General features: G+C 32.4%; 1 protein-coding gene across 2 annotated transcripts; it reads right to left on the reverse strand.

The window, feature by feature from the left end:
- Window positions 1-5,117: 5,117 nt before the first annotated feature.
- LOC120078471 (probable myosin-binding protein 4) lies at window positions 5,118-11,576 on the reverse strand. 2 transcript variants are annotated; one of them, XM_039032738.1, is made up of 4 exons: window positions 11,426-11,576; window positions 9,248-10,613; window positions 6,080-9,106; window positions 5,118-5,480 (listed from the first exon to the last, which is right to left on the reverse strand). In XM_039032738.1, the coding sequence occupies exons 2-3, from the start codon at window positions 10,476-10,478 to the stop codon at window positions 6,102-6,104; spliced, it is 4,236 nt and encodes a 1,411-aa protein (XP_038888666.1). In that variant the 5' UTR covers window positions 10,479-10,613; window positions 11,426-11,576; the 3' UTR covers window positions 5,118-5,480; window positions 6,080-6,101. The 2 variants fall into 2 exon arrangements, with proteins under 2 accessions (XP_038888666.1, XP_038888667.1); XM_039032739.1 differs by having other exon boundaries at window positions 5,119-5,480; window positions 9,248-9,551; window positions 11,426-11,574.
- Between the last annotated feature and the right edge of the window lie 640 nt (window positions 11,577-12,216).

A 12,216-nucleotide genomic window follows, 5' to 3' on the forward strand; every position in this document is an offset into this window, starting at 1 on the left:
AATCTAGTCATATGGGTTTGAAGAATGTCAAAATTTTTATAAGTTAAAATTTAATTTTTATGGTTTTATCATCATAAATAGTCTCTATGATTCGATAAAATTCTCATCAATAAACCCTAACACAAGGATTATTTATAAGGGTCATCTTATCAAGTCACAGGGACTAAATTCTAGTTATAAATCATGGAGTCTACATTTTAACTTTCTTTAAACTATAAGACCAATCTTGCAAATCTAACCTCAAGGATTAAAATATCGATGAGATATCGATATCGAGACTTCAACTTTGTAGATATATCGATCAAATATTGATGTTGATGTATTTTTGTAAATCGTGAAATTTATAAAACTTATTTAGATTAATAATTAAGTTGTTTTTCCACCAAAACTAAGTTATGGATATTGTTGCTAGTAGTCATATTCATATTGAACTAAATAGATGACATTTTTTATTTTCTACAAGCATTTATAAAAGATACTGAAGATATCTATAAATTTAACATCGATATCGAACCCTTTGCTTTACAAATTTATCGACATATCCACGGATGCTTTCATCCTCGTTTAACCTACATGTTTTATGTTTGGAATAGGTTAGTTGGTCTGCTATCAAGTTATCAAAAACATACCACGTATTTGTTCACTGTATTTTATAAGATGATATGTATAATATGATTTTGCAATATACCGTTGTTATGTATATTATATATTATCATGTGTATCACATACATACTTTTTTTTTTAGAGAAAATCACGTATATACTGTTTTATTCATACCAATGATTATAAAATATATATGTATAACAATAGTATTGTTCTATATATATACCATATAGTTTAATTTTAAATTATAAAACCTTCTAATATTTAGATTCATATATTATTTTAACTTTCCATTTTCAAATTTTCAATATATATCTAAATATTTAGTGAAATTTGAGTTTTAAATTTGGCAATTTGCATGTTTATATATTATTTTAGTTTTATTTTTTTTTTAATTTTTATTACATTTGAAATTGTTAGAATTTTAAAATATAAGTTTTGCTCATTAAGGCAATCATTTAGCATATTTTAGTTTTATTTTTTTTTTAATTTTTATTACATTTGAAACCGGTTAGAATTTTAAAATATAAGTTTTGCTCATTAAGACAATCATTTAGCTTCACTTTAATATTTTACAACCACGACATTTACATAATAATATAATTTAGTTGAGTTCGAGTCAACATCATTTAAGACGAATGACTCGGTGAAAAATAATATTATATATCAAATGTAAGCAACATTTGAAAAATAGAAACAATAAAGTATTGTTGTTGTTAATTTTGCATCAAAACTCATTTATATTTGATAATGAAATTTCTTTAATGCATTATATATATATTTTATTTCACATGATTATATTATTTTAAAAATATAAAATAAGAAAAAAAAAATTACAATAAACGAGAAACAAGAAATAGTTATCAAACATATTTTGTTAAGAAAAAAATACAATAAACAATAAACAAGAAATAGTTATCAAATATATTTTGTTTCTGTTTATTTTTTTGAAGAAACATAAATAGTTATCAAATACATTCCTACTCTCAGTTTTTAGAAAGTAGAAAACGAGAAATAAAAAATGGGAGGCGAGAAACAAGAAACAAAAACATTATCAAAGAGTTAATGTCTTTGTTTTTTCTCCTTCTTCCTTTTCTCTCTCTTTATTTCATTGTTTTCGATTGTGATTTTGACGAAACATTACATTTAAAGGGTGTTTGGTTCACCAACATGAGTTGGATTGAGTTGGTAAAATATACACCTTAATGTTTGACCCACTATCTTTGAATTGGTATATTTTACCAACTCATTCCAACTCACCTCAACTCTCCATTCTTTCATGTTTTCTATGGCTCCACCCAACGACCACGGTTGACGACTACCACTACCACACTCTTGAAACCAACTCCGGGCTCTGGCAACCACCTCTGATGACAACTTCAGCAACTAACTTCGATGACCAACTCTGAAGATTGATTCTGGGCTCCGACAACCACATTCGACAACAAAATCCGATGACCAACTCCGACAAACACCTTTGTGTGACCAACTCTAGGCTCCAACAATCACCTTCGACTACAAACTCCGGCGAAAATTACCTTCAATGACCAACTTCGATGACCATCTTCACACAACTAACTCCGATAATCAACTCTGGGCTATGACAACCACCTCGACGATAAACTCTGGCGACCAACTCCAATACCAACTTCACGCGACCAACTTTGAACTTCGACCAACCATCTCCGACTACAAACTCCGGCAAAAGTTATCTTTGATAATTAACTTCGACAAGCACCACCAACTATTATAAGACTAATGATTGTTAAAGTATATTGTAGAGTTGTTGATTATATAAATAATAATATTTTATCTACGTTAAGTGTAATATTTATATGTAAATAATTGTAAAATGTATTTTTATTTAATTGAATTCATATATCAAATGAATGTTAAGAATATTTGGAAAAGTATATATGTAGTTGAAAAATATGTAACAAATAAAAAAAAAACATAAATGGAGAATTTTCTTCATAGAAAATTTCTGGTAAGGATAAGTGAAAAATATATATTTGTTCTTTGATAATTCTCCAAATTTGGTGGAACTGAAAGTGAAATTGTTGAATAAATGTGGTGGCATTCTATTAGCTGTTAAGATGATGGATTAGATTCAATTAAAAAAATTCATGACTAAGGAAAAATAAAGAGTAATAACAAGAAGAATAAGAAAAAAAAATGATGATGATGATGAAATTCATGGAGAAAAATTAGGAATTGGTTTCTCATCTTATTTAACCATATTATCACAAGAAATGTAGTGTATTAGTTGTTATTCGTTACCAAAAAATAATACTAAAGAAAGAAAGAAAGAAAGACTTTAAAAAATAAAGAAAAAAATTGCAATGCATATTTTATTCAAACAAATATGGGTAGAATTATTGAATAAAAAAGTTTCAAAACAAAAATAGTAATTATAAAAACAGATTATTTAAAGTTCAAAAAATTGAACTAAATATCTTGGGTATATAAACTCAACTCTACACCATAAACACAAACATATGAACTCAAATAAGATAACTCTGCATCTCAAATATAGATATATGAACTTCATATACATATAAACTTCACATACATATGAATTCTAGACATCATATCTCAATTTAGGACCCCAAACAACCCCTTAATATACTAATTCAAATATTAACTTAATTTTGTTCTATAGCATTCCCATTGTCTAATAACTGTGTAAGGACTTACAATAGAGATGCAAATAAAAATTTCAAAAGATGGCATGTGCATGGATCAAATTAGGGGTTTTTATGTTGATGACATAATTTTGAAGACCCAAATGAGATTTGGCCCGACTTTTAAAAATGCAAGTTTTTACATTCTACTTATATCATCACATGGTCAAATTACTGTAACAACCTTGGTCTAGTTACTCAATATTGGTTCCAATCATTCTCCTTGATACTAGCTCTAGCTATTCGATACTGGCTCTAGCTACTTAATATTGGCCTAGCTACTCGGTCTTCACTCTATCTACTCGATAATTGCCTAATTTCTCGTGTACGATACTTGTTTTTTTTTTATTCGTTTTTCCTTTTTTCTCCATTATATACATCTTCTGAATGATTTTCTTCATCCATGTGGTTCATGGTACACCCTCTGATTCTTTGATTTAGAGATTGATAATGGTTTGGGATCACAAACTGTTGATGACACTAAAATTGATTTGTAATTTGCAAGGAGTTCGTGGTATTGAAAAGTTCAACAAAGGATACTAGACAACAATGCTCTGGTTTCACAAGCTTTATCCCAAAACCCTAGGAAGACCGTGAGAAGAGAACAAGAGCAAAATAAGGGCATATGGAGTAACAGAATTGAGAAAACAATTCCTTGAAAAAAAAGTTGACTTAAGGGAACATTTGTGAAAATAAGAGTTTATGAAGAAGATGAAAAAAATAAACCAAATGGAGAGTGAAAAATAAAAATAAAAAACGAACACGAAAAAAATAACTTTGAAAGAGTAAATAAATAAGATAATTAAGAAAAAATGAAAAAAAAAAAGTAAAAGAAAGTATAGTACAGCTAGAGCGAGTATCAAGTAACTAGTATCAAGCGTCAAGGCCATTTAGAAGATGACAAAGAAAAAATCAGAAACGAGAGTACGCATCAAGTAGTGAGAAAAAAAATTAAAAAGAAAATTTTGAGAGAGTAAAGAAATAAGATAATTGAGAAAAAATAGGAAGCATTGTACAAGAGAAGCTAGAGCAAGGATCCATTAACTAGAGCGAAGATCGAGTAGCTAGAGTGAGTATCGAATGTCAAGGGCCAGGGCCACAATGTGTCGTTGTTATGGAAATTTAATCACGTGATGACACATAAGGTAAAAAAAAACTTAAATTATCAAAAGTTGGGCAAACTCTCATATGGGCCTCAAAAAATAGACTATCCGTATAAAAACTTATTTATTATCAGGCTATCAAGGTTAATTAACTACGATATTTATTATTATAATTACTATTATCACTAGTATTAAAAAAAAAAGAAAAGAAAAAACTAACACTATCCAAATAAATAATGAGTATAATTCAAATTTATAGCCCATAAAAGTGGATATTAATATCTAATTAGTTAAGCCACATACTCAAGTTAATTAGGGCCAAATCAAGCATAGGTTAACTATAAAGAGATATTGGTTCGAATCTTCATACTCCCCATCGTATTAAAGAAAACTCAAGTCAACTAGGTTAGTAGTTACCAACTAGCAAGAGAAAAATTATTTATTATTAATATACTTTTTTGTATTGTTTATTTTTTCAAGAGATATTACCCAACAAAACTTAATTTTGTTACAAACTTATCATTTATATTTGTGTGTGGACGCGTCCATCTTTTTTTTTAAGTACAATAAAATATAGAAATTTGAATCTCCAATCTAAAAAAAGAATCAACTATTTTTGACATTTTTGAAAGAAAGGTTAAAATTGTCAAGAAAAAGTCATTCATGCAAGCAAATATTTTGATTTTGATTGGTTGAGATCCTTCTTTTTATAATTCACGAGCATCAGCCAGAGTGAAAAGAATGCTATGCTGAAGAATAATTTATTTTGAAAGGCAAACCTCAAGAACATGGATGTGTGTGTGTGTAGGTACAAGAATCATGAGCTCCTTGGCAAGTAAAATTCACTAACCCTCACAAAAATGAAAAGCTCAAAAGTTGGAACACTCAACTTCCATGGTAATTTGATGGTACAAATTTGTACAAAATACCAATTTTCAACTACTCTGAACCTTCTCTGCAATGGCCATTCAGCTCATGCATTGCAGCCCAACAAAAAGGGATGAACCATGACTTTTCTCATTTGACTTTGCACTTTGAATGTTTTAATGATGATGGTCCAGAATGATTGCTGATTCCCATTTTAAAATATCTGCAGAAACAAGACCAAGAAATGGTTTAGGAACAATATAGGATATCATGGTATTAACTACGTTTTAATATTGACAACATCATTAGAAATGAGTTTTGAAGTTTCAATGATTCGAAAAGCTTTATCAATACTTCAAAAAATCAAGTTTCCCTCATAAAGATAATGATCTACTGCTCAGTTTCTCCTAATTCTGCTAAACAAGATAAAGATTGGCAACGACTAATTCAACGTTGGTATGATCCTCATTGCTAAAATCTCTTAAATTGCCACTATACCGAAACATTTAAGTCATTGGATTAGGATAAATTTAATAATGTATTATATTTACCACTTCACTTCATGGTATACTTAGTTTCCCAGCACATGGAAAATGAAAATTAATGTGGCAATATCCAGCAAAGAAGAAACATAGATTATTCATCGATGAACGAAATTCTGGTAATAGATGGAGCCCAAATAACAAATCATGATACCTCAGCTTTAGAGAAGTTAGTTGATACAAATTGTGGGCAGTGCAATGTCGGATTTTAAAAGCTTGCATAAACAAGGAATTCCGAATTTGAACATAAAAAACTTTTTTCTTTGTTAGTAATGCTTACCATATCATGCTGCATGAAGAACTTAGGAGCCAGGTTGACGATCTAGTATAATCCCCAGTTTACACAATTCTTGTAGCCGATGAACGATATTTTGAGCAAATTGCAAACCATCCTCACCATAGCGAAGAGAGTTAAGAGAGTGCTCGAGAAAATCATAACCAGCTTGTAGTGCTTCCAACTTGCCAGTAAGGTCTGAAATTTTATGTTCAAGAGCAAGGAAATCAACCTCGTCTCTTTTGTTTGCATAACTTATTTGACATTTCACGTCATAAAAGTTTTCACCGCTGCTAAAATGACCATTTTTGTCTGGATCGACCAACTCTTCTTCTGGTGTAACTGTTCCATTACAGTTGTTTTGGTCTATGTGCTTGGATGGACCATTGTCTTTATTATTTCTTTGAGACCTCTCAGCATCAATACTCTCTTTCCCTTTTTGTTCAGGATTCACCTCTTCTCCATTGTCAATGCTATTAGGAACCCGAGCCAGAAGTCCATTAGTAAATATTTTGTTGATCTTATCCTCCAAGCTCTTCAAACATAGCTGAATGTAGATTTTTTCATCTTCGAATTCTATAGATGAATTTTGATTATTGAAAGATCTGTAGCTTCCTTTTGATGACTCCGCCATTGTTGATTTAAAGGAATAATTGCCATTATATTCATGATGTTCTACGCTCTCATTCTCTGCAGTCATATTTTCTTCATTTGCACCATCACTTTTTTCATTTTCAGTCTCAGCTATTGTGCTGACCATGTAATTAGATCTGTAGTATTCAAGCTCTGCTTCTAAATCTTGGATGTCTCTCTCCTTTTCGTTCAGGAGTTCATTTGCTTTCTCTAGAGCTTCTACATCATACTCTGCTTGCTCTTCCATCATTCTCAAGTAATGAAGAGCCTCCATATGCATTGCTGCCTTCTCTTCTTGCAACCTTGTAATCATGGCCATGGCTTGACTTGCAGCGACCTCAGAAGCACTTCGTTCTTCTTCCAACTCTTTATACAAAGAATTTATGCATTTCTTATCATATTCAATTTGTCGCTTTAACCTATCGACAATATCTTCACCTTCAATTTCACTTACATTGCTTCCATCTTGTGATTCAACTGATTCCATTGAAACTGACCGATGAAATGTAGGAATTATGTGGAATCTCGAGCCAAATTCTTCTTGTAAATCATCATAAGAAATGCTAAAATTGCGGCCTTCATCATCTGAGAATGGTTGATTAACAAGTTCAGTAGGATTCTCTGGCAATGAAAATTGCTCCATATCATTAGTAACTATAGTAGGTTCCATCTTCGAAGGCTTTTCTGTAGCAGAATTGAAGACTTCTTGTTGCTTATCACTCATGGAAGACTCGCTAACACTTCTATGATCCATATCATCATTAATGTTCATATTTGTAGAGTCATAGACCACCTCATCAATGTCCCTATGAGCCATATCATCATCAGCGTTCATAATAGTAGAGTCATAGACCACCTCATCAATTGTGGGAGACTTTTCAATTATTGTATCGATCAATAGAGACTGCTTTACATCATTAGTAACTAGATTAGTTTCCTTCTCCGAAGTTTGTCCTACAGAAAAATTGAAGATATCATGCCCCTTATCACTCTCGGTAGACTCGGTAACATTGTCCATATCATCATTAATATTCTTATCAGCTGATTCATAGACCACCTCATCAATTTTAGAACACTCTTCGATTGTTGTGCTGATCAATGGAGTATGCTTCAAATCATTAGCAACTACATCTATTTCCTTCTCTGAAGACTGTCCTATAGAAAAATTGGAGATTTCATGTTCTTTATCACTCTCACTGGACTCGCTAACGTTGTCCATATCATCATTAATGTTCCTAATAGCAGATTCATAGGCAATCTCATCAGTTTTATGACACTCTTCAGCGGTCGTGCTAATCAATGGAGACTGCTTCAAATCAGTAGTAGCTAGAACTATTTCCTTCTCTGAAGATTGCCCTATAGGAAAATTGAGGACTACATGTTCCTTATCTCTCTCGGTGGACTCACTAACGCTATCCAAATCATCATTAATGTTTTTAATAGCAGATTCATAGGCAACCACATCAGTTTTAGAACACTCTTCAACTATTGTGTTGATCAATGGAGTCTGCTTCAAATCATCAATAACTATGTCAATCTCCTTCTCCGAAGATTGTCTTATAGCAAAATTGGAGACTTCTCGTTCCTTATCACTCTCAAATGGCTCACTGACACTCCTGTGACCCATTTCATTAACAGTGTTCCTATTAGCAGATACATGAAGCACCTCATCAATTTTAGGACACTCTTCAATTGTTGTGCTAGTCATAGGAGATTGCTTTGAATCATTAGTAACGGCATCAATTTCCTTCCCCAAAGGTTGACCTGCAGTAAAATTGAAGACTTCCTGTTTTTTATCATTCTCGGAAGACTCGCTAGCACTGCTATTGTGCATATCATCATTAGTGTTCTCAATGGCAGATTCATAGACCATCTCATCAGTTTTCAAACACTCTTTGACTGTAGTACTAATCAATGGAGGTTGGTTTGAATCATTAAAAACTATATCAACTTCCTTCTCCAAATGTTGTCTTGTAGCACAATTGACTTCATGTTCCTTACCATTATCAGAGGACTCACTACTACTATTATGATTTGAATCATCATTAGTGTTCTCAGAAGAAGACTCCAAAGGCTGTCTAGTGGCAAAATTGACTTTATCTTCCTTATCACTCTCAGAGGACTCACTATCACTGTTATGATCTGAATCATCATTAGTGTTCCCAGAAGAAGACTCCAAGGGTTGTCTTGGAGCAAAATTAACTTTGTGTTCCTTATCACTTTCAGAAGATTCACTATCACTGCTATGATCTGTACCATCATTAGTTTTTCCAGAAGAAGATTCATTAACCATCTCATCAATTTTAGGACACTCTTCAACTTTTGTGCTTATCGATGTTGAATGATCCTCATGCTCACTGGGAGATGCAACTCCCATGTTATCTGTTCCTGTCTCCTCAACTGCCATATATAAACAGGGTAAAAGAAATTAAGCAAGAATGTGAGAAATCCTAGAGGCATTAAATCATAAAAGAAATGAGAAAGCAAAGCCAACAGAATACCACATGAGTAGATACAAGAATAGAGACAAATACAACTCACATGTCATTGACTTTCCCTCAACTTGTGGGTCGTGATGTAACGTGATGAACTCAGGACAGCAGGAGAGAGTGGACTCCTGGTTGAGAGAATCTGTAAGCTTGCTTTTCTCCATTGAATTTGCACAAGAAAGTCCCAAGACATTGGATGCAACGGATGATGCATCATCCAGGGAAATAAGTTCAGCCCATGTGGAAGGGTTGGCAGTCGGATTGGCTGGCCAGGGCAGCCAATTCAACTCATTCAGTCCATGAAAAGTAGCATCACCAGGAAGAGATTTCACGTCATGAGGCTTTTGCACATCAACCTGCACATATGATTCTAAAGGTGAAGGCCTTGGATCAACAAAATTAATGGATCGCTTAACCTGATCACAATTATTGCAATGAGGCTTGAGTGGAATTTGGGTTATAGATCGAAGAACAGAATCTTCTTTAAGTGCACTTTTTTCACATATTAAACTTTTATCATCATCTTCTTCTGAAAGCAGAACCTCTAACTCAGAATCAGAGGTGATCCTCAGCTCACTGAATCCTACATGAGACAACAGACTGAAACCAGTTTTTCCAGGGTGTTGTAAGGTTACTGAACCAAAAATTTTCTCTCTCCTTTTTTTCAAGTTATCTCGACTATTTAAGCGGAGTGAATAAGGAATATTTGGTTTAGTGGCCACATTCAAAGAAGATTTCAGTGGCAGTAATCCTAGAGCATTTGGCCTTGTCTTCCAAAGCTTGCTGCAACAAGAACAAGGCCTTGTCTTAATACGATAAGGAATCGAATCCCTATTTAGTAAGTTTCCATGAGCTCCATTCCCACAAGTTTCTGACCTCAACTTTCCCACTATCAACCTTTGCATTTTGGAGTTGGACTTAGGTTTGTTGTTTGTTGTAGCGAATGAACAAAGACATGCATCACACATCTCATTGCCATCAACAAGCTTATTATGTTTGTGGCAAGAAACTAAAGATGATATCTCCAATCTATGATTGGTACAGAGAAGATTCCTATAATTATTAGATTTTTCTTTGCCCAAGAGATGATCAAGCCTGGAGCACAAAATGCAAGGCGTTTGCAAGTTGCAAATATGTGCAAATTTAGTCAAAGCATATGACAACAAAGCATCAATAAGCATTAGAAAAATGAGAAACCATTCACAAGCTGCAGACTTTAGAATGGCTGAAAACCCCTGTACACTCCTCTGAGCTTTACAAAATGGTTTTCCTTTTGCTGCCATTGCTCTAGACTTTCATAAGGCTACCATCTCTCTGCCAACCAGAAAATCTTTAGACGACGAAGATTATCGATCCTCCCATGTTTTCGATTGTATTTTTAAGCATCCTGTCCTGAATTGGATCACCTAATGTGAATACTGAATCGCAACATAAAAAGGAAAATAAGATATACAATCGACCCCGGAAAAAAGCCATCCAAAGTTGGCCATTAAAGTGGTATTATCTAGAATGAAAACGAAAAATCGAGAATGAAAACAATGGTGTTTGGAATCTTTAGCAAGGGAGACAAAATCCACCTACTGAGGAATGCTTTACAAGAAAACGATAAAAGGGATAGAAACTAAGATGAATACAAGCAAAACAACTAAGAAAATAGAGATTTTTGTGAAAACTGCATATATTCTTTACTCTCTAAAAACAATGATAAAAAAGAAGAGCGAGTGCTCATAGAGGATTTCCTTTTCTTTATGGAAGAGAGAGAGAGAGAGAAAGAGAGGAAGTTGATTCAAAGTTGTTCTAAAGGTAACACTCCAAAATCTTCAATAATGCTAATCTCAAAATAAAAAATGAGAAGACAAAAGCCAATCCCAATCTCAAAATCTTCAATAATAGGCCCTGAATCAACCCATGATTATATATTAAGAAGAAAGAAAAAGAAGCACCCAAATGAGGCATAAACGTGATATAGAAAAATCAAATTGAATACGACAATGCACAAGATTTTCTGATCCCACAAAAACCCGAATTCCAATTTGTTTGGACATTGAGAAAAACCAAAGAAGATGGGCAGTTTAATCAGAAGAATCTAAACCCACCAAACAAAAACAAAGAAGCAATACAACCCAGAAGAATGTGCATAAGAAACCCTCAAATCCTATATGAAACAAACAAGAAATGGCCTTAAAACAAGTTTTGATAATGAAATCAAATGCTATGAATATATTTTTACCTTGTTTGAAGTTGGATGATCATCAACAAGAAAAAGGGAAAGGAGAAGGAACGAAAAGGACAGAAAAGAAGAAGAAAAAAAGAAAGAGAATGTAAGTTTGATTTGGGAGGAGAGATTCAAATGGAATTAGAAACCAAGTAAATGTCAGAAAAATATGATTAAGAGAGAATTGGGTGGAACAGAACAAACCGTATTTCCTTGGTATTTGAGTTGCCAAATCAGGTAAAATTGGAAACTAATAAATGATTAAATAATTAAGGTTAAAAAACACTTGTGATTCCTATACAAGAACTGGATTCGTTTTGTAATGATTTAGTTTATGAACTTTCAATTTTGTAATAACTTAATCCCTAAATTTTACTACATAAAAATTTAGTCATTGTAATTTAAAAATCGTAACAATTTAGGTCATATTATAGAAATTAGTGTTAAGATTTAATGGAATTTTTACATATATAAACCGATAAATTAATAAAAGACTCAATATGTTAATAAAATATAAAGTTTATATCATAAAATAACAAAAATTAATTTTGATAATTTTTTTAAGTTGGAGACTAGATTGTTACAAATGTGAAAGTACAAAGGCTAATTAAGTTTATGGACTAAATTTAACAATTGAAAGTACATGGACTGAATCTTTATAAGCCAAAATTTATAGGTTAAATTGTTACTTTCATAAAAGCCTAGAGACCAAAAGTACTTTTTAACCGATAATTAAAATGTTTTTGAAAACTTTAAAGAAAAATGGTACATTATTGTAGCAGTCTGTCCAACCATGCCAATAATGA

Source organism: Benincasa hispida, chromosome 5 (genome assembly GCF_009727055.1).
Source record: "Benincasa hispida cultivar B227 chromosome 5, ASM972705v1, whole genome shotgun sequence".
Classification (NCBI taxonomy): Eukaryota; Viridiplantae; Streptophyta; class Magnoliopsida; order Cucurbitales; family Cucurbitaceae; genus Benincasa; species Benincasa hispida.

Coding starts and splice junctions, on each gene's coding strand:
- LOC120078471 (XM_039032738.1), bottom strand. CDS start 10,478: ATGGCAGCAAAAGGAAAACCATTTTGTAAAGCTCAGAGGAGTGTACAG. Junction 9,107..9,247: donor TGAGGGAAAGTCAATGACAT/GTGAGTTGTATT, acceptor TATATATGGCAG/TTGAGGAGACAGGAACAGAT.